This window comes from Giraffa tippelskirchi, chromosome 7, assembly GCF_054371585.1.
Source record: "Giraffa tippelskirchi isolate mGirTip1 chromosome 7, T2T-mGirTip1v1.2.pri, whole genome shotgun sequence".
NCBI classification, from domain to species: Eukaryota; Metazoa; Chordata; class Mammalia; order Artiodactyla; family Giraffidae; genus Giraffa; species Giraffa tippelskirchi.
In genome coordinates this window covers 14,183,181-14,205,633 of record NC_137281.1, presented here as the reverse complement: position 1 = coordinate 14,205,633, position 22,453 = coordinate 14,183,181, and the positions used below count along the sequence as shown (strand labels likewise).

The 22,453-nt window shown below is 60.7% G+C and overlaps 1 protein-coding gene and 1 long non-coding RNA gene across 17 annotated transcripts in view; one reads left to right on the top strand and one right to left on the bottom strand.

The window, feature by feature from the left end:
• ACTN4 (actinin alpha 4) overlaps window positions 1–22,081 on the top strand; it is a 73,831-nt gene extending 51,750 nt beyond the window's left edge. For 2 of the 16 annotated variants that reach the window (XM_081516513.1, XM_081516511.1), the window contains exons 6-21: window positions 691–769; window positions 1,975–2,056; window positions 3,840–3,925; window positions 7,388–7,480; window positions 9,099–9,329; window positions 9,904–10,051; window positions 13,941–14,091; window positions 16,499–16,607; window positions 16,721–16,861; window positions 16,955–17,137; window positions 17,236–17,370; window positions 18,380–18,559; window positions 19,365–19,511; window positions 20,360–20,440; window positions 21,369–21,527; window positions 21,619–22,081. In XM_081516513.1, coding sequence (XP_081372639.1) covers window positions 691–769; window positions 1,975–2,056; window positions 3,840–3,925; window positions 7,388–7,480; window positions 9,099–9,329; window positions 9,904–10,051; window positions 13,941–14,091; window positions 16,499–16,607; window positions 16,721–16,861; window positions 16,955–17,137; window positions 17,236–17,370; window positions 18,380–18,559; window positions 19,365–19,511; window positions 20,360–20,440; window positions 21,369–21,527; window positions 21,619–21,777 — 2,164 coding nt within the window. In that variant the 3' untranslated portion in view covers window positions 21,778–22,081. Of the gene's footprint in view, window positions 1–690; window positions 770–1,974; window positions 2,057–2,775; window positions 2,862–3,839; window positions 3,926–7,387; window positions 7,481–9,098; window positions 9,330–9,903; window positions 10,104–13,801; window positions 13,829–13,914; window positions 14,092–16,498; window positions 16,608–16,720; window positions 16,862–16,954; window positions 17,138–17,235; window positions 17,371–18,379; window positions 18,560–19,364; window positions 19,512–20,359; window positions 20,441–20,743; window positions 20,810–21,368; window positions 21,528–21,618 lie in introns of all 16 variants that reach the window. The other 14 variants (XM_081516509.1, XM_081516508.1, XM_081516517.1 and 11 more) reach the window with 14 other exon arrangements.
• On the bottom strand, window positions 11,209–20,784 carry LOC145515634 (uncharacterized). Its single transcript, XR_014060952.1, has 4 exons — window positions 20,616–20,784; window positions 17,161–17,679; window positions 12,292–12,416; window positions 11,209–11,957 (listed from the first exon to the last, which is right to left on the bottom strand). It is a non-coding gene; the product is annotated as an uncharacterized LOC145515634 (long non-coding RNA).
• Window positions 22,082–22,453: the final 372 nt, after the last annotated feature.

Sequence of the window (22,453 nt, the reverse complement as noted above, 5' to 3'; positions counted from 1 at the left end):
TGGGAGAGGGGCATGGTTTCAGGATGATCCAAGTGCATTACATTTACTGTGCACTTTATTTCTAATCTGATGCTGCCGCTGACCTGACAGGAGGTACCCATCTACAGCCCAGAAGTTGGGGACCCTGCCTTAGAAGCTCTCAGGGAGGGAAATGTGACCAACCTGGCCTGTGACCAGCTGTCACTTCCCTCTGAACAGAGCCCCTCACTCAAGCCACATCCTGGCATTTAGCCAGCACACTGGACAGGTCAGCCAAGGTGCAGAGGGCCCACAGCGCAGGCCTGTCCAGCTCAGTGGGGCCACGCACAGCAGTGCTCAGCAGGGCGCAGCTACCCCGGTAACGAGCAGTCATACAGCTCGTGTCACGTGTCAGGTATCAGCCTAAGCCTCACACAGTTACTCATCCTCACAACAGCCCGATGAAGTGTAGGCACTCTATTATCCCTATTTTGCAGATGTTGAAACTGAGGTAGCAGGAGATTAAGGGACTTGCCCAAAGTTACACTGAAAGCGGAAGGGGTGGAATTTCCCCCCAGACAGTCCGGCTCCAGCAGCCAGGGTCACAGCCAGCCGGGCACATGCTCTAGACCACCTCCCCGAATGGGAGTTAGTCATTCCTGTGTACCCACGGCCCACAGCCTCTCATGACCATGGGGGCCCTCCTCACAACCTTGGCCTTTCCATCCCCAGCTGGAAGGATGGTCTTGCCTTCAACGCCCTGATCCACCGGCACAGACCAGAGCTGATCGAGTATGACAAGCTGAGAAAGGTACGTGTCTCTCGCTCCTCTCAGTGGCCCGCAGACAGCCCAACTCTGACCCTGACTCTGGGCCACTGCCCCCCAGGCCATCCGTCGCTGGTGTCCAGAGCTGAACTCTGTGCTCAGATGGGCAGACCGGGAGGGCCCTGTGCCAGCCGTCTGCAAACCCCAGGCTCCGAGGCTGATCTCGCCTCTTTTGCGCCCCTTGGGACCTGTCCGCTTCTCCCTCCTTGAGCATTGCAGCTGCCAGGGGTTATGGGAGATCCTAGCCGACAATGCCTTCCAGCTCCCCGTCCTTTTTATTTATTTATTTACTTATGGCTTTATCAGGTCCTAGTTGCAGTGGGCTGGCTTCTCTCTAGTTGTGGTGTGAGGGCTCAGTAGTTGTTAGTTATGACACACGGGATTAGTTGCCTCTTGACATGTGGAATCTTAGTTCCTCCACCACGGATCGAACCCGAGTCCCCTGCATTGGAAGGCGGAGGGAGGTCCCCAGCTCTCCTTCCATAACCCTCTAGATTCTGGAAGCATTCATGCTCTGCCCGGTGGGGAGGGGTAAGGAATTCTGAACCATCACAGTGGGGACCCATGCTACAGAAGAAGGAAGGTGCTCCTGAGCTGGCCTCATGAGGGAGGCAGCCTAGGGCCAGAGAGAAAGCGCATCATCCCAGGGCGGGGACGGCACTGGCCTGAGCTCAGCCCGCTCAGGACGCAGCAACTTATCGAGTAATCGAATTCGGCTGTAGCTGGAGAGCGGGAGAGGCCCATGAGGGAGGGTCAGCGTGAAGTAGGCTCTCATCCTGTGAGCTGGGCTGAAGTTAGAATGTGGAGGCTGTCTGCTCCCCACACCCCAGTGCGCTCTCAGGTCCGGACCACAGTATTTCAGAGCAGGGATCTTAATCTGGGGTCCGGGGATGGCTGGAAATTCTAAGGAAAGAGCACGTCTGTGTTTGTTTCTGGAGGAAAAGTGCTCAGTTAGCCCCCCAAAGATTTCCAGCAGTATTCCTTTGAGTGGGAATTGACTTTATCCAGGTGTGTGTCCCTCCCCCCGCCCCGCCCCCAGCTCCCTGCAGCAGCACAGGAGGCTGAGAACTGCCTGCCTGAAGGAACAGCCCTCCCCAGGATCCCTCCCTTCGGGGCCAGCTCTTGTTCCCTCTGCTTGTGTGTCCTGCCCCTGACCATGTTTCTTCTCCTTCTCTCACCTCCCTGCCCAGGACGACCCCGTCACCAACCTGAACAATGCCTTCGAAGTGGCCGAGAAATACCTCGACATCCCCAAGATGCTGGATGCAGAGGGTAAGTACATCCCTCTTGCTCTTTCAGCACGCTGTTTTATGGGTGTGTCTTGGGGTGACCTCGGAGCTGGCAGAGCCAGCCAGAACGCCTGAGCAAATCTGCATGAACCGGGAATAATGTTGTCGTCACCCAGGGCGCCCAGGCCGGAGCAGCCTGGGATGGAGATGGTGGGGAAGGAGTCCTTGAAGGGACCAGCTCTCAGGGCCACCGCGGGGCCTGGGCCCCAGCACCCCGCCAAAGCCCTTCCTGACTGGTCCCGCCCCTCAGTCACTGGGAGGGTCGGCTCCTGTGAATAACCAAGGCTTCCACCTTCCTGCCTGCCACAGGCTGGGGATCTGGAGCCCACAGAGTGGAGTGTTGTTTTCCTTTTCCAGCTTTGCTTCGTTTCCCAGCTATGCACACCCTAGCCAGGACCCCCGCCTCTGGCCTCTGGCGGCCCCTGGGGCTGACCGTCTAGCAGCCCCTTGAGGCCGTTCTCAGAGAGAGGAAGTGGCCTCATCTTAATCCCGTTTCCCACAGCCTCGGCCTTTCCGGTGACCATGGGGGCTGGAGGGGCTGAGGGAGCTGGCCAAGCCCACTGGAGTCGCCCAGGGTCATGGAATCGGCTCCGAGGGTCCTTCTCCCAGGACTCCTGCTGTGGCCTTGGGAGCCCGTGCATCTCCGTGAGCGCCCGTCCCCACCCCTGCTGGGGCAGTTTAACCCTTGTCGTTCACTTACAGACATCGTGAACACGGCCCGGCCCGACGAGAAGGCCATAATGACCTATGTGTCCAGCTTCTACCATGCCTTTTCGGGAGCGCAGAAGGTACCGGGCAGGGCCAGGCAGGCCCACCTCGCCGCCACCGCCCAATGCCACTGCTGCCTCTCTCCTCCCGCACTCACCTCATTTCTCTTGCAGACGGCAGTGGCCTCTCTCTGACTGGAAGCCAAACCCCCGGCTCCTTGGCATCACCGCCCGTTTAGTCTCTCTCTGCTCATAGTATCTGTCGAGTGCCTCAGAGTTCACCCCCCTACTTCAGTACCAGACACTGAGAATACATACAGTCAGTGACCAAGTCTGGCAGGGCCCCTGCCCTCATGGAGCTCAGATTCTACTGGGCGAGACAGACAGTGAGCAGGTCCACAGAGAAAGTAATGTCACGTGAGAGGAATAGAGAGCACAGATGGCGTGGTGGGATGCACTGGGCTCCTTCACCTGGGGCCGCTGGTGGGGAGGGGCGTGATGAGCAGGAGCTGCTGGGTGAGGAGCTGCAGACGATGTTCCAGATAGAGGGGGGAGCAAGTGCAAAGGCCCTGAGGCATCAATGGCGGGGCTTATCCAAGGAATGGCTGGTGTGGAGAGGAAGATGAGGTTGGAGAAGGTGACAGAGCCAGGCTAGGGGAGACATTGTGGTCGGGAGTTTGGGTTTCATTCTGAGACTCCAGGAGATGATTAGGGGTTTGTGCTCAGGTGGTAGGTGGTCACACAGGACATGGATCCTATGTGTGTTTTCAGAAAGATCAAATAATGCAAACAAGATCCCTCCAGAGCAAACCAAGGCTTCCTGGCTAGTGTGTCCCAAACCCGGGCCTGGTTAGGAAAGTAATCTGTCCCTTTCGGATGTCTCCCCTTCCCTTCTGCAAAACCACCACAAGACGTACCCATGCAGGCCGGAGCCGGGGTCTGGCTTCCAGTCCAGAGCCAGCGCTATCCTTCCCGCATGAGCCTCGGGCCCGGCCTCGGCCGCCCTTCCTGCATCTTTCACTCTCTCCTGCCTCTCTCTCTCTCTTTCTCTCTGTGCAGATATTGTAGGCACTCTGAGGCCAGATGAGAAAGCCATCATGACTTACGTGTCCTGCTTCTACCACGCTTTCTCAGGGGCTCAAAAGGTGAGCTGGGGACGGGAGCACCTTCACTGCTGTGGCTGGAGACTCGCCCTCCCCCGCACCCCCACCACTATCCCAGTGTCCGGGCTGCGGCCTGAGGACTGACCCAGCCTGGAAGGTTCTTGTGACTCTGAGCCTCCATGGCCATCGCCCAGCCGGCACTGGTCCAGGGCTGAGACGCCACAGACAGTCCCACGAGTCCCTTTGTGGATACAGCCCACCCTGTGAAGTGGCGGCAGGTCCCGGTTTCTCTGGTCAAGGCAGTCGAGTCCCAGTGTCACCTCAGACAGCTGGGTGCAGCTGGGGCCTGTGCGCCTCCCTGCACGCCTGCTCTCAGCTGTCCCCCTCTTTCCCTGATCCATGCCCAGCCGCCTGGCTGCTGCACTGGCCGTGTCCCCACTGGGAACGCTGGCTCTCCTGCCCTGCTCTGTGGCTCCTTCCCCCAGCAAACACCCCAGGACAGGCCCGTCTCTGACTCCAGGGGCCCAGGTCACGGAGCCCCTGCCCCCCACAGCCCCACCACTGCAGGTAGGGAGTCAGGAGTGTCTGTTCCCCAGGGTGGCCCTCCCCAAGCCCGGCTGACCTCACACCAGAGCTTCCCCTGCTGCCTGGAGGCCTGGGCACCTCTGTTCCCTCCTCCTGCCTCCTGGGTGTCTGGTTTTGGTTAGCAGTGTATTCCCAGCAACTTGATTCTGTGTCTCCGTTAGCAGTTGGGCAGAGAGAAGACCAAGAAATGAGCTATTTATTGAGCACTAACTGCGTGCTTCCCAGGTGGCGCTAGTGGTAAAGAACTTGCCTACCAATAATTTAGGAGGCGTAAGAGACACGGGGTCAATCCCTGGGTCGAGAAGATCCCCTGGAGGAGGACACGGCAACCCACTCCAGTATGCTTGCCTAGAGAATCCCATGGACAGAGGAGCCTGGCGGGCTACAGTTCATGGGGTCGCACAGAGTTGAACACAGCTGAAGCAACGTAGCCTGCATGCAACTGCATGCTAGGGCCTTCTCCAAACACTCCACGTGCACGGGCTGCCAGCGGCCCATGCCCACTCCAGGAGTGGGCAGGCGCCATTATCCCCACTTACAAGAGGGGGACACAAGTCACGGGATGGGGACTTTGACTGCTGCCTGCCTCAGAGCCCCAGGTCCAGCAAGGCCTTCCTGCGGGCAGTCTGCCAGGGGTCCCTGCTCTGTCGCCACTCAGCAGTGTGACCTCGGAGAAGTCCCTCACCTCCGTTCTCCCACCTGTAAAACAGGGAGCGGACCAGCACCCTCCTCAGGATCGTCTGAGGATGAAATGAGCAGGCCAAGGGCTCAGGACAGTGTCCGGCCCCGTAAGCGCCCCGCACACGGCCTGGCAGTGGGAGCGGCCTCCCCAGCACGTGGCTGGAGTGTGTGAAGTGTTCTGCTGGCGGGGGTGGGGGGGGGTGCCTTTGGCACAGGCAGGGAGAGTGGAGGGGACCCCTCACCCCAGAGGGAAAACAGGGTGGGGGTGGGAGATTCCTAGCCACAACCCCCCACTAATAGCACGTTTGCTGTGGGCCTTACCCCTCCACGGGCACCACGCCAGCCTCACTGCCACCACACTGCCCTGAAGGAAGTGTCTTCTCTCTGTCCAAACTGCCCTCTGGTGCTTAGAGCAGGACTGCAGGGTCGGGGACCAGAGGCCTGGAGGCATCTGTGGGTGGGGATGCCGCCCGGAAAGCCCAGGTCAGAGCATTTGGGAGTTTTCTTGTGGTTTGTTTTTTTTTTGGCCACACCCCTCGGAGTTTGGGATCCTAGTTCCCAGACCAGGGATCTAACCCACGCCCCCTGCAGTGGAAGCAGGGAGTCCTAACCACTGGACACCAGGGAAGTCCCAACATCTGGAAGTTTTTGAGAGAGCTAAGCCCCTCTCGTGAGGGAGGAAATAAAGGCCAGCCTCTGGGGAGCTGCTGGTCACCAGGGATGTGCAGAATACAGGCCTCTCCAGCTTCCCCCAGCCTGCGTTTACTTCTCAGGAGAGCCCCATAATGCTTGTGTTAGTGCCACCATCTTTTCCCCAGAGGCTCCATCAGGCCTCTTAAAAGAGTGCTCTCTGGGTTTTGTTTCATTTCGTGAATGCAGGGCAGCCCTAGTCCTTGTCCCACATATGCCCGTCCTCTCCTGATGGTTTTATTTCTACTCACGAAAGCATCTGCTCCTTGTCCTTTGCTCACTCATTCATTCATCAGCTGTGAGTCCCTCAAACACGCCAAGCCCCGAGCCGGGTGCCAGGAATTCAGCCTCGAAACAAAACACTCCTGCCCGTCAGCCCGCACCTTCGCGGGGCCTGCCCGGCGGGGCGGAGCTGAGCTTGGGGTGCCGGTCTGGTCGTCTCTCCAGGCTGGGGGTCAGGGAATTCCCTGCAGGCTGTGACCTGGGCTCTGCTTCCTGCGCTCACTCGGGGCTGGGTGTTTGCTGGCTGAGGCCTTCGCGAGCCTCCTCTCTGGGGCTCATTGGCGAGTGTCCTGCAGTATGCAGCAGGTGTGTGTGTGCGTGCATGTGTGTGTACACACCAGCCGCAGCTGGCCCCCCACTCCCCTCCCCACCTGTGTGTGGAGGAGAGAGGCGGGCGTCATGCCTGCAGCCAGCGGGCCTGGAGCCATCCCCAAGCCTCTCTGTTTTCCTTCCCCACCGCTCTGTAGACCCTCCTCACTATTTCTGTTCCTGTTCTGTTGCTGTTTTCAACTCTTCTTCTTGGAGGCTTTCTGTGCTTCCTGAAAGGTATCTGGTCTCTCTGTGTGCCATCCCTCACCCTCCTCCTCCTGTCCTTGCATTCCCCCAACCCCAGCAGGACCCCACCCTATAGTTCGGGGCAGAGACTAGTCACTGTTGGTGCCGCTCCCCGCTCTTGGGAGCCCCGGCTCCCCTCCGCCCTGTGGATCAGGACCTCCGCCCACCCAGCCTGTGGCAACCTCCTCTGAGGGGGCGGATAGGAAAGGGGCCAGGTGTGCTCTGCCCATGCACTGACCACCAGCCTGCTCGGGGGGACACTGGCACCCCTCCTCTGCCCACGCCCCATGGCTCCCTGGTGCAGCCTCCCTCCCCAGCCAAGGGACGGGTCCTTCCAGGGCTCAGCCGCGTGGAGGACCCTACTCAGCCTCACCCAGGCCTCCTCTCTGTGGGCCTCTGAGTCCATTTCCGCCATTAGGGGGCTCCCCACCCCGCTTCAGCACTTCCAGGTCCAAGCGAAGAGAGCACACAGGCCCAGCTCCCCGAGCAGGGGCCTTGGCAGTCAGCTCCAAGGACCCTAGCAAGGCCTGTCAGGACTCAGCCCCTCAGGACACCCTCTTGCTGGCTCTGTGCTTCCTCTCCTCCCCACCTCGGGGCCTTCTGTGTGGGCCATTGACGTGCCAGCTTTCAGGGGACCTGCCTGTCAGGAGGGAGGGTCAGCAGCCCCCAGGCAGCCCTGACTGTGCGCTTTCCCCCACCACCCCGACCCAGGCTGAGACCGCTGCCAACCGGATCTGCAAGGTGCTGGCCGTCAACCAGGAGAACGAGCACCTGATGGAAGATTATGAGAGGCTGGCCAGCGACGTGAGTGACCCCTAGCCCCTGCCCTCCCCCCGGTGGCCCCACCAGAGCTGAAAGATCCGGTCCCCTCTCATTAACCTTGGCCCAAGGCCATGTGACACCTGCAGAGGAGAGAGCAAGGATGGCAGCGAGACGTTCTAGAGAAAGTCGCAGAGTGGAGTTTGACCCCACCCGTGCTCATGGTTTCACAGGACTGAGGGTCAGAGTGATGTGTCACCGTGCTTACTGGCTCCTGGCACCTCGAGCCTGGCTTCCTACAGAGATACCCAGGGACCGAGTTTTCCCCACTGCATTAGAATCAGCTGGGGAGCTTTTTATTTTATTTTTTAAAAATCTGTTGGCCACGCCACGCAAAAAACATCTTAGTTCCCTGACCCAGGGATCAAACCCATACCCACTAGAGTGGAAGCACAGAGTCTTAACCAGTGGACCACCAGGGAAGTCCCTTTATTTTTAAAAAAATTTTAAAGGAGCTTTTTTAAAAGTTCCTACCCCTATGCAAAAATTCCTGTCCCCACGTCCCGCACACAGAAGCCTGATTTGGTCGGATGGAGAGAGACCCGAGATCTGATACAGCGACAGGCAGGATGGCTGTTTGTCACGGCAGGTCCCCTGGGAGGAGGGAACTCCTGTTACCCTGTTGACATCTAAGCTCCCCAGGAGGAGCCGTTTGACTGCTCTTCTAGATCAGTGTTCCCCAGACTCCGAGATTTCACAGACCAGGAAAATTTGGGAAAGTATTTGCCAGCCCACCTATAGTGGCCAACTTTTTCTTTTGCAAAGTTAAGGATACTTTAAACAAGAGAAAGCTGCCATCTGGTACCACCATCACTGCTAACACCAAGGAAAGGTTAAGGGGTTGTGTCTTAGGGTCCCAGCCTCGCCCAACAGAGGGCAGGTGGCACCAGGCACCTGGAAGTGAACACACATGGAGACCTTGGGCCTTGGTTTTCTTATCCTGCCTGAGGCTGGCCTTTGGGACCCCCTTCCCCAGGCATATCTACCTGCACAGTAACTAATCTTACTCTCCTGGGATTGTTCTGGAATGTCCAGTTTGCTTGCTCGTTTGTACCCTGTCCTCACTCCATCATAGACAAGAGTGGCTCATAAAAGTATAGGTCACTTTCTTTTTTCAATTGTACTGTCATTTTCTGTGCCCAGGCGCTGTGCCTGGCACTGACCACCCCAGAGTGAGCCAGGTGTGTGGCCAGCCCTGACTTGGGGCGCTTACAGTTGGTGAACAGAACGCAGCGAGGTTCTCAGATAGCGCTGCGCATGGCGACAGTGGATTCTTGCGGGCCTGATGGGGGCGGCATCCCCACAGGGATGTCTGAATTGAGGCCGTCCTGCTTAGAGGAGGGAGGAAGACCAAGAGCAGAGGCAGAAGCAGAAAGTAGCCAGAGAACAGCACTGTGGTTCCGGCAGGGGTGATATTCTCAGAATCCCTGGCCATGGGATGCCCATGGGGAATCAGGGAGAAGTCAGGCTGGATAGCAGGGGTGATCCCACAAGATGGGGTCCTCGAAGATCCAGGTTCCACGTGCCCACGAGCTGGCGGGAGCCCTGTCAGCTGTCGGCAGGTCCCCTTCAGAGGTCCCCCCGGCTTTTCGTGGTCCCACAGCTCCTGGAGTGGATCCGGCGCACCATCCCCTGGCTGGAGGACCGCGTGCCCCAGAAGACCATCCAGGAGATGCAGCAGAAGCTGGAGGACTTCCGCGACTACCGGCGGGTCCACAAGCCGCCGAAGGTGCAGGAGAAGTGCCAGCTGGAGATCAACTTCAACACGCTGCAGACCAAGCTGCGCCTCAGCAACCGGCCTGCCTTCATGCCCTCCGAGGGCAAGATGGTGTCGGTGGGTGCCAGGGCCCAGGCGGCCTACAGTGCCACAGGGGCCCCATGAGGGGCGGAGGGGGAGCTCCAGGCCGCCCCCAGGCGTATTGTCTGGCCTGCATAGTCTTTCTGAACTAGAATGCACAGATCTGAGTGCAAGGCACTGTGGGGCATACACTTGACACTTAACCATGTTTCATTTCCCCGCATCACTCCCTGGAGTTTTACTCTCATCCCAAGACCACACCATAGTTTGGAATCATTCGAATATGGACCCTCATTTGGCTGGGACTCACAGACCTCCAGGTGCTTGAGATCCCTTCCCAGGAGAGGGTGATAGTCACTGCACAGTCACCTTCTGACTCCCATAGCGCCATGGGGGCATTCATTCATTCACTGCCACTCATTCATTTAATCGGAAGGTGTTGACTGCACCTGCCACGTGCGGGGCCCTGTGCAGGCATGCAGATACAGCAGAGCAGGGTGACGTGTGACCCCGGCCTGTTTCTCTGCCTTCCGTGAGCATCCTTCTGGGAGGCGCTGCCTCGCTGGGCACCCCAGCCCCCCATGGAGCCCTGCCCCCCCTGCCCCCACAGGACATCAACAATGGCTGGCAGCACCTGGAGCAGGCCGAGAAGGGCTACGAGGAGTGGCTGCTGAACGAGATCCGTCGGCTGGAGCGGCTCGACCACCTGGCAGAGAAGTTCCGGCAGAAGGCCTCCATCCACGAGGCCTGGACCGACGGTACAGCCCTCCCTGCTCCCGCCCTCCTTTCCTGGCTTGCAGACACACACACGTGCTCACACATACACACGGACACTCGCACACACGAGCCCCTGCTGCCTGTGTAGGGTTTGTCTGTCTCTTAGGCTCCCTTTTCTGCTGCCTGGGAACACGCATGTCACAAATGACACTTTGGGTGCGTCCAGCCCTGGGCAGCGAGGAACAGATTGGGGCCAGTCCCACCGGTCTGCTCTGGCCTGGAGATCTCTCATGGGTGGGCCCCTTCCTGGGTCACTGGCAGCTGGTCATCTGAGAATGCGGCCCCGGGCTGGCTGCTCAGGGACGAGGCCCCCAGGCCTGTCCGTCTGCCCTGAGGATGGCACTCCTCCAGGCCAGTGGGGCCCGGGGCAGGCTCACCCTGCTCCGGCAGCCTGGGTTCACACAGCCTGGGATCCCGAGCACGGTCCTTAGAACAGTCCACGGAGCTGCCTCCTGGCCCTGCTGCCCGACTTGCAGGTGCCACTCACCGACCAGCCTTCTGTGTGGGCCCCACATGGGAGCTCTTTCTCACCTCCGCCCCATCCAGTGCCACCCCCGAGGGGCTTGCCCTCCGCGGGACGCCTTCTCCCCAAAGGGCCGCGGTGACTGGTTTCTCGGCAGCTCCACAACTGCCTGTTCTCTTGGCTTGGGCTGTGGGATTCCATCATGTCCTGGCCCTCAGCTGGGACCCACACCAGGCTGAGATCCCAGATCCCAAGGGCCTGAGAACCTTCAGGAAACGGCCAGCACCTGGGAACGTGGAGGGCCTTCCATGGGGCTCCCACCCTCCCACTCTGGCCGCCTCCTTCCTGCTCTGCCTTGCCCTCCTGCCACCACTCTGCTGAACTGGTTTCATGCTTCCTTGCATTGCTCGGCGTGGTTCTTCATCCCTCCCACCCTCCTGGTCCCCCACAAGATCCTCACTGAGCCCCTGGGGGCTCCTCCAGCCCCCACCCACCCAGCTACTTGGTGTGTGTGCATGCTCAGTTGCTTCAGTTGTTCCACCTCTTTGCAACCCCAGGGACTATAGCCCGCCAGGCTCCTCTGTCCGTGGGATTCTCCAGGTAAGAATACTGGGGTGGGTTGTTACGCCCTCCTCCAGGGGATCTTCCCAACCCAAGCATCAAACCCGGGTCTTCTGCATCTCCTGTATTGACCGACAGGTTCTTTAATACTAGCACCACCTGGGAAGCCCTTTGGCAGGCAGTCCCAACCCTGGCCAGTTGCTGAGACCCACCCAGAGGCGCCCACATGGAGCCTGCCCACCTCTGCTGGCATACAGACACGAGGCTCTGCGGGCTCTGCTGACTGGGGCCCGTGTCACCCACGTCCCTGGCCACGGCCCAGCGAATGCCCTCCTCAGAGGAGCTCCTGAGGACCCTGGCCCTCCTCTGCCAGGAGAGGGATGCGGAGGTGGGGGGAGCCGGAAGGCTGGGTGAGGACCACGTAGTCTGTGCTGGGAGGCAGGTGCCTCCCTCTGCCTCGCAGAAGCCACACCCATGGGTCTGCCCCTCAGACCTGAGGGAAGGGGAGTTGGCGTGTAGTTCATTTGTTGGTTCTTCATTCTTTCATTCAACAAACACTTCTTGAGCCTCTTCACTGTGCTCAGCAGTTTCCCAGGTGGAGAAAGGTTCCTGCCCAGGGAGCTCAGAGACCAACCAGTTTTGCCATTTCTCTTGTCAGAGGTCCCTTGACATTTAAGTGGGTTTTAGAGCACCCATGTCCCCCACTTGGATGAACCATCTCCTGCCATCATCTGTGTCATCATCTCTCTCCATCATCCTTCCTTGGTCTCTGAGGATCATCCCTGTGGATTTGCCACCTGGGCGCCTCTCGTCAGCCCTTCAGCCTCTCTCCTGGGGCTCCAAGAGGCCTGGAATAGGGTCTCCTGAGGTCAGGGGGAGAGGGAGTGATGGGCCCTCAGAGCTGCTTCCCTGGGAACCTGGCCAGCCTTCACCTGAAGGCGTTTAGAAGTGGGTCCAGGCTTCAGCCAGGGCCCAACTGCTCCATCAGCCTCCACATGCCCCGGCTCCGCCTCCCCTCAGGCACTCTGGCATCCAGCCCTCCCCCTCACATTAGCCGGGAGCCACTGGGCAGGCCTGTCCATTCTCGTTCCCAAGACCTGAAGCCTCCGTCCTCTGAACCACCAAGTATGCACCACAGGACAGACTGGCCCCCCGACCCCGCTGTACCCCTGGGATCGGGTGGAGCAGGCTCCTTACCTGTGTGTACAGCAGGGGCAGAGGGCAGATTGAGCTGCTGTCACTCTAACCTCCTCACCATCCCCTGAAGCCTGGAAGAGTGTGTAAGCCTCCATGTGGAGGCTTGTCACAGGGTCTTAGATTGTCTGGGGAGAAAGCAAAAATGAGCCCCCTCCCTCCCTCCCGCCTTCCCTCCCTCCCTCCCGCCTTCCCTCCCTCCCTCGGCCTGGCTGCCCCTTGGCCCCGATCCCAGGCAGCCCTGGTCATGGCCCCCTCCTCCCACTTCTTCCCCCTGGCAACTCCCTTGTGGCAGCTCTGCTGAGGCAGAGAAGTGGTAACCTGCTATTTCTAGTTCCCACCCTTGGGAGAAAGCGATCTGGAGAAGGGAATTGCAAGCTTGCCTTTGTGGTTGGGCCTGCTGCCCCAGGGCCGGGCGGCAGGGCCCCATGGAGTCAGGCTCCCAGGCTGCGCCACCCCCTGCCCGCTGGTTCGGAGCTCCATCCCCAGGATGGCTGCAGTGGGGTGGGCCTGGCTGGTGCCCGCCCTCTTCGAGATCACCTCACTGGGGCTTTAGCCGAGGGCTGGCATTGGCCACATTTTACAGAAAAGGGAACAGGCGAGGAGAGACTGCCTGCTTGGCTGCCCATGGCAGCCAGCTGTTGGGATTTTCTGGTGCCAGCTGAGGAGGGTTTGGTCTCTGTGCACTCTGGGGGTAGTCCGAGGTAACTTTAGAGGTTAGGGGTCCCAGCATCTCCCCCTCAGTTCTCTGTGGTACTGAGTGTGCAGGGCTCCTCGCCTGAGCTTCTGTCCCGGGGTGTATAATTAGCCAGGCTCCGGGCCTAATAACAGTGTTCCTCCCTCCCTTCAAAGGGCCTGACATGGGCCCTGCCTCACTGCACACAGAAAGCCCTTATTAGGGTAGCATGGAGCAGATGTGTGGTAGGACTCCCACCCCGAGGGGACCTGGCACCCAAGGGCCAGGGAGCAGACATAGGGGTCAAGCTCCCAGAAGAGCCCCAAGTCAATCTTCCCCTCCCCTCTGCATCCCCCCAACCCCACCCCACCCCTGCACCGCTGAGGCCCAGTTAGGCCCTCTGCAGGTGGGTGTCGACATTTCCAGCCTTGGTAGCACAATCCAAATTCTTGCCGTCTACCAATAAAGGGCTTCCCAGGTGGTGCTAGTGGTAAAGAACCTGCCTGCCAATGCAGGAGACATTGAGATGCAGGTTTGATCTTTGGGTTAGAAAGATCCCCTGGAGGAGAAAGTGGCCACCCACTCTAGTATTCTTGCCTGGAGAACCCCATGGACAGAGGAGCCTGGTGTTCTACAGTCCATAGGGTCATAAAGAATCGAACACAACTGAGCAACTTAGCATGCACTGATAAAGGACACTAAGTCTAGAACACAGAAGCTGAGTTGGGATATCTGACTCAGGCCCACCAACCCCACCGTGTCTCCCAGCCCCATCCAGGAGGTGGTGTAGCTGGGCTCAGAGATTCTTCCGAAGAAGTAAGGGAAAAGGTTCCCGAGGTTTCTGGCCTTCATGGCAGCATCCTCGTTGAGGCAGGGCATGGGGTCTGCGTCCTGCTCCCCTCCCTCTGGTTGCACACCCCCTCTGGATGCCTGCAACGCTGTTGACCAAGCACCCCTGCCCTCCGCCCCACCTCAGGGAAGGAGGCCATGCTGAAGCACCGGGACTATGAGACGGCCACCCTGTCGGACATCAAGGCCCTCATCCGCAAGCACGAAGCCTTCGAGAGCGACCTGGCTGCCCACCAGGACCGCGTGGAGCAGATTGCCGCCATTGCCCAGGAGCTCAAGTACGTGTGGGCTCACGGTCCCCCATCACCCGCTTCCCTGCCAGCACCTGGCCCGGAGCGGCGGTGGGGCAGTGGTGGAGGGGTTCCCCTGGCCCTTTCCACCCTTACCCCCTCCTTTCCCATGCCAGGGGGGAGCCTTATGTGGGGATGACTTTTGTCCGCCTGTCGTAACCCCAGATGAGACCCATAGTGGGATCCACGTTCCCCAGCAGAAGGGAGGTCTCTGGCCCCCTGAGGTGGTGGGCGGCGTGGCCCCCACAGCCCCCACCCACAGCTCCCTGAGGGAATCGGGCTGCACAGAGAGCCCATTGTTCTTCCCGGCCCCTTCCCTCTGCCGCTCAGAATACACTTATTGTAAGAGCTTCCAGGCAGCCAGTTCTCTGCCCTCCCCGCCCCACCCCAGTCAGATAAACTCATGCACACAATTAGTACACTGAGTCTCCAGCACAGTGAAAGGGAGCCTTATTCCCCCAGCGGAGGGCCGGCAGCAGGCAGGGCCCAGGGAGCGGGAGGCCCCAGCCATTACTTCATGGAAAATCCACAGGCCCTGGAGTGGCAGCAGGGCTCCCAAAATAGCTGTCTGCTCAAAAATAGGATCCTTGGCTTGAGTTGGCCTTTCAACAGACACCTCCCACCCTGTCACAGTCATCCCCGAAGTTCTGCCTGTTCCTCCAAGGTGGGGGCCCAGCAGCGAGGCCTGGAGGAGCCCCACGCCAGGCAGGACCGTCTCCCTGACTCATTCCTTCCGCACTGCCCAGCTGCTCTGGGGCTCCTCATGTGCTCGCGCAGGGGCAGGAGTACCAGGGGACCTGCATAGTTCTGGGGACACGCGCTCTCACTGGGCACTGTGGGGGGTCCTGCAGCTCCTCTAGGATCAAGCCCCCGTACCTGGCGTATCCAGGCCGAGGAGAGTGAGGTCACGGACACAGACACCCACCATCTGCAGTGATTGTGGGGGTGGGACAGGTGAGCCCCTGGACGCTGGTGGGCAACAGACTGCAGTCAGCACTAGGCCAGCCCACTGCTCAGGCACTGGGAATGGCCATGTGAAACCCATTGCCCTGAACCAGGGAGTTGACGGTCCCCCAGGCAACTCTCTGGACAGTCGCTCTGGAGGAAGAGGGGAGGGTTGTTTGGGGTGCCGTCCATTCCCCCGAAGATGAGTCAGAGGCCAAGGGCCATCTGGGATGAGCCTGGATGGGAAGCCCGACTGAGCATCGATTAATGATAATGACAAAAGCTCGGAGCACTCAGTGCCCTCCATGTGCCAGCTCGTTCAGTCCCCCGTCGATCCTCTGTTACAGAGCAGGCACTGAGGCACACAGAGGCCAAGGGGCCTGCCCCGGGTCACACAGCTAGGGAATGAGTGAGATGGGAGTGGAGCCCAGTCTGGCCCGGCCCCTGCATGGAGCGCTGCCTTGCTGCTTCTCCAGCCCTTGCCTGCTCCCCTGGCCCCTGTATCCTGCCTGACCGTCTGGTCACCCTAGACCTGTGCACTGACTCCCTGGGAGCCTACTGCTGGAGTGCCCAAGTGTGACCCCAGGAGGCGGGAGTCCTGGGGCTGATGCTCAGGAATTGGGGAGGGGGTGGCCAAGAGCTATGGTATCAGCTCAGTGTTCCCAGCCTCAGTCACAGCAACAATAATACCCATTCCCTGATCAGCTTACTTTTTTTTCTTGAATATATTGTTAGTTGCTTAGCGTGAGATTGCAGGCTAGTCACACACTTTTTTTCCCTAATACCCATAAAAACACATCCTTTAGTAAATAACTTCCTACTTTTACCCACTGGGCGCCAAGGACTGGTCTCAGCACTTCACATGTGTTAAGCAACTTGGTCTCCTCACTAACCCCACCCCCATCTCACAGATGAGAAAACCGAGGGATCCAGAGGGAGTTCACTTGCCCAGGGTCACACAGGTTCAAAATCAGGAGCTGGAATTCACGCCTAGGGAACTTGGCTCCAGAGCCTTGTCCTCTAACCAGCGTGCTCTGCTAGACTTTCTTTAAATGGAAAAAGCAATCCAGGGGACTTCCCTGGGGGTCCACTGGTCAGGACTCTGTGCTTCTACTGCTGGGGGCTTGGGTTTGACTGCTGGTTGGGGAATTCAGATCCCACAGGCCACATGGCACAGCCCAAAAAAACAAAAAGCAATCCAGATACAGGCATGGTTGAGGGTCACAGTCGGGGAGCCCTGCATCAGCTGCTCTTAACAGGAAGCTCTATTGTCCTCTCTCCCCCAACCCCCCCACCAGTTCCTCCTGCCTCAAACCAGGGAGGTGGTTGATGACTGATTTTTAAGTGTTGGTGTCCCCCGGCACCAGGGCCTGGGACACGTGTGGGCGGGCGGGTCCAGCACTCCCTGACCGCCCACACCGGGTCTCACCGCCCTCTGCCCGGTCCACAGTGAGCTGGATTACTACGACTCCCACAATGTCAACACGCGCTGCCAGAAGATCTGCGACCAGTGGGATGCCCTTGGCTCTCTGACCCACAGTCGCAGGGAAGCTCTGGAGGTGAGCGGTGGCGGGGGTGGGGGTGGGTGCCCTCAGAGCTTCCCAGACCCCGGCCCACTATGCACTCCCACTGCTGGCTCACTGACCTCCCTCCTCTGTCCCTGTCACACCAGAAAACAGAGAAGCAGCTGGAGACCATTGACCAGCTGCACCTGGAGTACGCCAAGCGGGCGGCCCCCTTCAACAACTGGATGGAGAGCGCCATGGAGGACCTCCAGGACATGTTCATCGTGCACACCATCGAGGAAATCGAGGTCCGCCCCTGCCCACCTGCCCACCCTTCTTGGGGCTCGTGGGGCCTCCAGGGGCCGGGCTGCACCCTCACCCCTTCTCTTCACGTCCCCCAGGGTCTGATCTCAGCCCACGACCAGTTCAAGTCGACGCTGCCGGATGCCGACAGGGAGCGGGAGGCCATCCTGGCCATCCACAAGGAGGCCCAGCGGATCGCCGAGAGCAACCACATCAAGCTCTCAGGCAGCAACCCCTACACCACCGTCACCCCCCAGATCATCAACTCCAAATGGGAGAAGGTAGGCAGCACCCAAGCACCTACCCGCTGGCCTGCCGAGGAGGGGCCACCAGGCGAAGGGCTGCCCCCCTGACTGCCCTGCCCGCGTCCCCTCCCCAGGTGCAGCAGCTGGTGCCCAAGCGGGACCACGCCCTCCTGGAGGAGCAGAGCAAACAGCAGTCCAACGAGCACCTCCGCCGCCAGTTCGCCAGCCAGGCCAACATCGTGGGGCCCTGGATCCAGACGAAGATGGAGGTGAGGGCCAGTTGCCCCAGCCCTGCCGCCCCCCAAGAATCTCTTGGCAAAATTGAGCAAGAGCTCCCGCTGAATGGGAGGCTGCCCGCCCCTGGCAGGAGGTCCCCAGTGCTCTGTGGGGCCAGTGGACTTGGGGGCCTCGTGGGATCAGGAGGGTCAGGAAGGTTGTATTGATGTTTCAAAATGGCGATGCCATCCAGCGGGAAGCTGTGCTAGGGGTCAGGGAGAGGCAGCCTGGAGTCGACTCTGCCCTCAGCTGTTGCTCCGGAGTCAGGCACACGTAACCTCTGCTCCTCAGTGTTGTCATCCCTGAAAGGGGACAGAACTGTTACTTCATTTCCTCAGCGAACAGTTGGGCACCGCCCCTCGCCAGCCCCCTCGTGAGCACCGTGGTGTCGCTGTGACCAAGGTGGTCCAAGCTGAGACCCTCAGGGGCGTGTGCGTTCTGCCCTGGTGATCCAGCCTCGGGGAGGCTTGTAACCATGCCTCCATGCCGTTCAGGCTACCGCTGACCGAGTGGCCTCAATGAAACTCAGGACCAGTCCGAGAGGCCGGGGCAGGCAGCCCAGGGCGTAGTACCGGCCGCTGTGGGGGGGCGAGGCGCGGCAGCGCTCAGGACCCTGGGTTCTGAAGTGGGCCAGGCCTGGGTTCCCATCCCGGCTCTGCCTCGTACTGTGATAAGCTGCCTTCTTCCAGCCTCAGTCTCCACGTCTGCAGAATGGGCCTGTCCGAGGCTTGGACCTCACAGGGAGGGAGCGGTGAGGGTGGACCTGTGAAGCGCTGGGGCAGAAACTCTGATCACTGCTGCTGCTGCACTGGAGGGCGGGGCTGGGGGGACAGTCAGTGAGCAGCAGGCCTTCTGGGAGAGGACCCCCAGGCTGGAGGCAGTCTCCCCGCGCCCTCCCCCCCCCAACCTGCAGTGCAGTGGCCAGCGACAGGCCTCCTCCCGGTGGCTGGTGGTGGCCCAAGGTTCGCCAGCCCCAGCCCAGCACCGCCCTCCTCTGTGCAGGAGATCGGACGCATCTCCATCGAGATGAACGGGACTCTGGAGGACCAGCTGAGCCACCTGAAGCAGTATGAGCGCAGCATTGTGGACTACAAGCCCAACCTGGACCTGCTCGAGCAGCAGCACCAGCTCATCCAGGAGGCCCTCATCTTCGACAACAAGCACACCAACTACACCATGGAGGTGCGCCCGCACACCCCGCCCTGCTCACCCTGCCCGCCCGAGCCAGGCTGCTGCCTTCTTCCAAGTGGTTTTTGCCCTGTAGAAAAGCTGGCTCCTGCTTCCTCTCTCTCCTCTTTCACTCTGATTGCTGAGACTGGATCCCATGTTCATACTTTTTGAAGTTAACTTCCTTACTCTCCCATCACCATGATAACACACATCTCGAGACAAGCTCCCTGGAGAGCCAGAAGGGCAGGCAGCACCCGCCCCCTAGTATGGCCTTAGCTGTTTGGTCCTTTGGTCCTTACTTGAGGGCGTGGGTCCAGCCAGCATGTGTGGAAGTCCCAGCATCAGGGCTGGTTGCTGTCAAACTGGCAGCTTGAAATGGTCCCCGGTGATAAGCACCAAGACCATGCAAATCCGAGGGTGCCACCAAATAAAAGGAAGGGAGAGGAATTTCCCCAGAGAGCTAGATAAGCGTTGCCTGGAACATTTCTGCAGAGTTCCCATGAGGATCCTGGCACGGGTGTCAGGCCCTGGTCCTCTGCTGCCTTGTGACTGGACGTACACCAGCATGACATGAACCAGGGCCCTGGTGGGCGGGCAGAGGCAGGCATGTGCCTTTGTCCCTGTGTGCACGTGAGCACACGGGAGTGCATGGGTTTGGGTTGGCATTGGGAGAGAGTGAGGGCTCGCCCAGCTCCAGGCTGCACGTGGCCCCCACTCGAGGAGAACCCAACTCTGACCCCCCTGAGCTGCAGCTACTGTGGTCCCAGCACCCCCGCCCGCTGGCCCAGCCCGCACTGATGCCCTGGTTCCTCCCCAGCACATCCGGGTGGGCTGGGAGCAGCTGCTCACCACCATCGCCCGCACCATCAACGAGGTCGAGAATCAGATCCTCACCCGCGACGCCAAGGGCATCAGCCAGGAGCAGATGCAGGAGTTCCGGGCGTCCTTCAACCACTTCGACAAGGTGAGCGGCTCCCTCTGCCCCGTCTTCCCTCCCTCCCCACTGTCACCTCCCACCCCGCCCCCTCCGTCTTCACATCTGTCTGTCTGTTCACATCACGGTCCCTGAGTATCAGAGGCCACTCACGGGCTCTGGGCGTGAGCTGGGCGGGGACCCAGCTTCCCTCAGGAGGAGAAAGGGGAACCCCTGGCTCTCTCCCCGGGACTGTGCCTCCTCACCCACCTGCCAGGGCAACCCTGAACAGACAAGTGCCAGCACTCCCAGGGATCCAAGACAGACAGACAGACAGACACACACACGGACAAGTGTCAGCACCCCCGGGAATCCAAGACACACACACACACAGAGACACACACACTGTTCTTAAAAGTCAGACGTGATCTGGCAGCCCGTTAGAGGGGCCCCGCACGCCAGTTTGCCCCAAGCCCTCCCTGCTGGGCCTGAGGTGTCGTCCGCCTGCCTTCCATGGGAAGGATGTGCTCTAGGGGTTAGCAGGGCCCTGCATCCCACACAGGAGAGGGGCAGTCCCCTCTCTCCCACCCCAGATCCCGGAGGCCAGGAGAGCTCCCCCGTTCCCTCCCAGGAGCCCTGGGATTTGACTCCTGCACCTCTCAGCCCCTACCCTGCCCTGGCCCAGAGGAGGCGGGGTGAGGCCTCTGACCACCCTCCAGGCCCCCACCCCGGCCATCGCCTTGTCCACGTCACCTCTAACTCTGTGTTTCCCTCCCCCCGTGTGTCCCCCTCCCCCGCCCTCTGCATGTGACCCCGGCCCCCGGCCCCGCCTCTGCCGGCCTGGTCTCCACACCGCCGGCCCCTCGTGCACACCTGCCTCCGGATGCCGATGCCGGCAGGACCACGGCGGGGCGCTGGGGCCTGAGGAGTTCAAGGCCTGCCTCATCAGCCTGGGCTACGACGTGGAGAACGACCGGCAGGTACGCGCCCCAGGGGCCCCAGCGGACCGTGGCATTAACTGCTCTTCTCTCTCTCTCTCCTTCTCTCTGTCTCCCTTCCCTCGGCCATCCCACCCCTCACCATCATGTACCATCTCACCGGCTCTCTTGCCTCCTCCTCCCTGCCCTGTGTCTCTCCGGACACCTGCCCCCTTACCTGGTCTCTCGGGGCCGCCTCTGTCTGCCCCACTCCCCGCCACTGTCCTGTCTCCCCGCTGTGCACATGGGGCGGCCCCTCTTGCCTACTCTGGGCCTGGCCTCTGCTGTCCCTGGGTCCTGGAGCAGAAGCAGACAGGCAGCATGGACTCCGATGACTTCAGGGCTCTGCTTATCTCCACAGGATACAGCCTGGTATGCCGCCTCTGCCTCCCCTGCTGCTCGGCCTTTCCCCTCCCTCCTCCCTCCCTCTCACCCTCCTCACCGCCTCCAGAGTCTCCGTGTCCTCGGGGACCCTCCTCCACCAGAGCAGCGCAGCCTGGCCTCCCTCCTCCGCCTCCGCCTCCTCCGCTGCCTCTGCTGGGTGGGGTCCCTCCGACGACGCCCCTGGAGCCTCCCACCTCCTGCCCTGGAAGTCTCTGGAGAGAGAAGGCCAGGCCTCCCGCCTTCCCCGCTTCTGTTTCTCTCTCTTTCTTTCTTTCTTCCTCGCCCTCCAAAGCTAACTTGTGAGCCAGGGCTGAGGAGCAGTAGACCTGTTTGATCCTCACCCCAACTCCCCACTTCCCAGGATTGTGGGAGGGGTGGGGCAGTGGGCCCAGGGGAGCCGGGACCCTCGGAGGCCTGCTGACGCCACCAGTCCTGTGTGCCAGGCCTGGGCCCTGCTCTCCCGGCCCCACATTCTAGCCACTGGGCCAGGCCTGGCCTGCCCTGCGCTGCTCAAGGGCCATCTGTCCCCTGCCCACCCCCCTCACAGGGCGATGCCGAGTTCAACCGCATCATGAGCGTGGTGGACCCCAACCACAGCGGCCTCGTGACCTTCCAAGCCTTCATCGACTTCATGTCGAGGGAGACCACCGACACAGACACGGCCGACCAGGTCATCGCCTCCTTCAAGGTCCTGGCCGGGGACAAGGTGAGCCAGACACCCGGCAGGCACCCAGAGGCCGGGTGGGCCAGCGCACGTGGCGGGGGGTGACCCAGATTCCCGCCCTGCCGCCCCCCAGAACTTCATCACAGCCGAGGAGCTGCGGAGAGAGCTGCCGCCTGACCAGGCCGAGTACTGCATCGCCCGCATGGCGCCCTACCAGGGCCCCGACGCCGTGCCCGGCGCCCTCGACTATAAGTCCTTCTCCACAGCCTTGTACGGAGAGAGCGACCTGTGAGGCCCTGCTCGGAGAAGCCCTGACCAAACGCCCCCTCCTCACAGCCTCCCGGAGGGGCTGGGGGAGCCCTTCCACCCCACCTCACCACCGCGAGGGCCCCCGGCCCGCTCCTCTGACTCTGTATCTATGCAAAGCACTCTCTGTCGGTCTTGCTGGGGGGCGGGTGGGCAGGGAGGGGCTGGGGCAGGCTCTCTCCTCTCTCTCTGTGGTCGGCCACAAGGCTCTCCCTCCCCCTGGATGGGGGCCGGGAGGCTTACCGGGGTCAGCGCTTTTGGTCTGGTAAATATATATGATGTGTTGTTTCGTTTTGGTTTTTTTTTTTTTTAACTTTGTGGAGGGAACAGTGGATCCTCACAGCAAAACAGGCCCCCTCCAAGCCCTAGAAACGGCACCCTCACCCCACCTCCACCCCTTCTCCCCAGAGGTCTCTTCAAGGCCTCCCACATCCAGGCCAAAGCCCGACGTGCCTTGTCCAGGAACCGCCGAGCCTGCGATGGGCCCCACAGAGGGTGCCCGGGCCGCCCGGCAGGAAAGAGGACCCGCCTGCTCCGTCTCCCCTCCCTTCCAACTTGGCGTTGCCAGGACATGAGGGGCTTCAGCTCAGTCACCGCCTCTTCTGAGATAGGAGTGGGGCCAGGCAGACCAGCCTCCGGCCCTCACCCCCAGCCACCCCCCA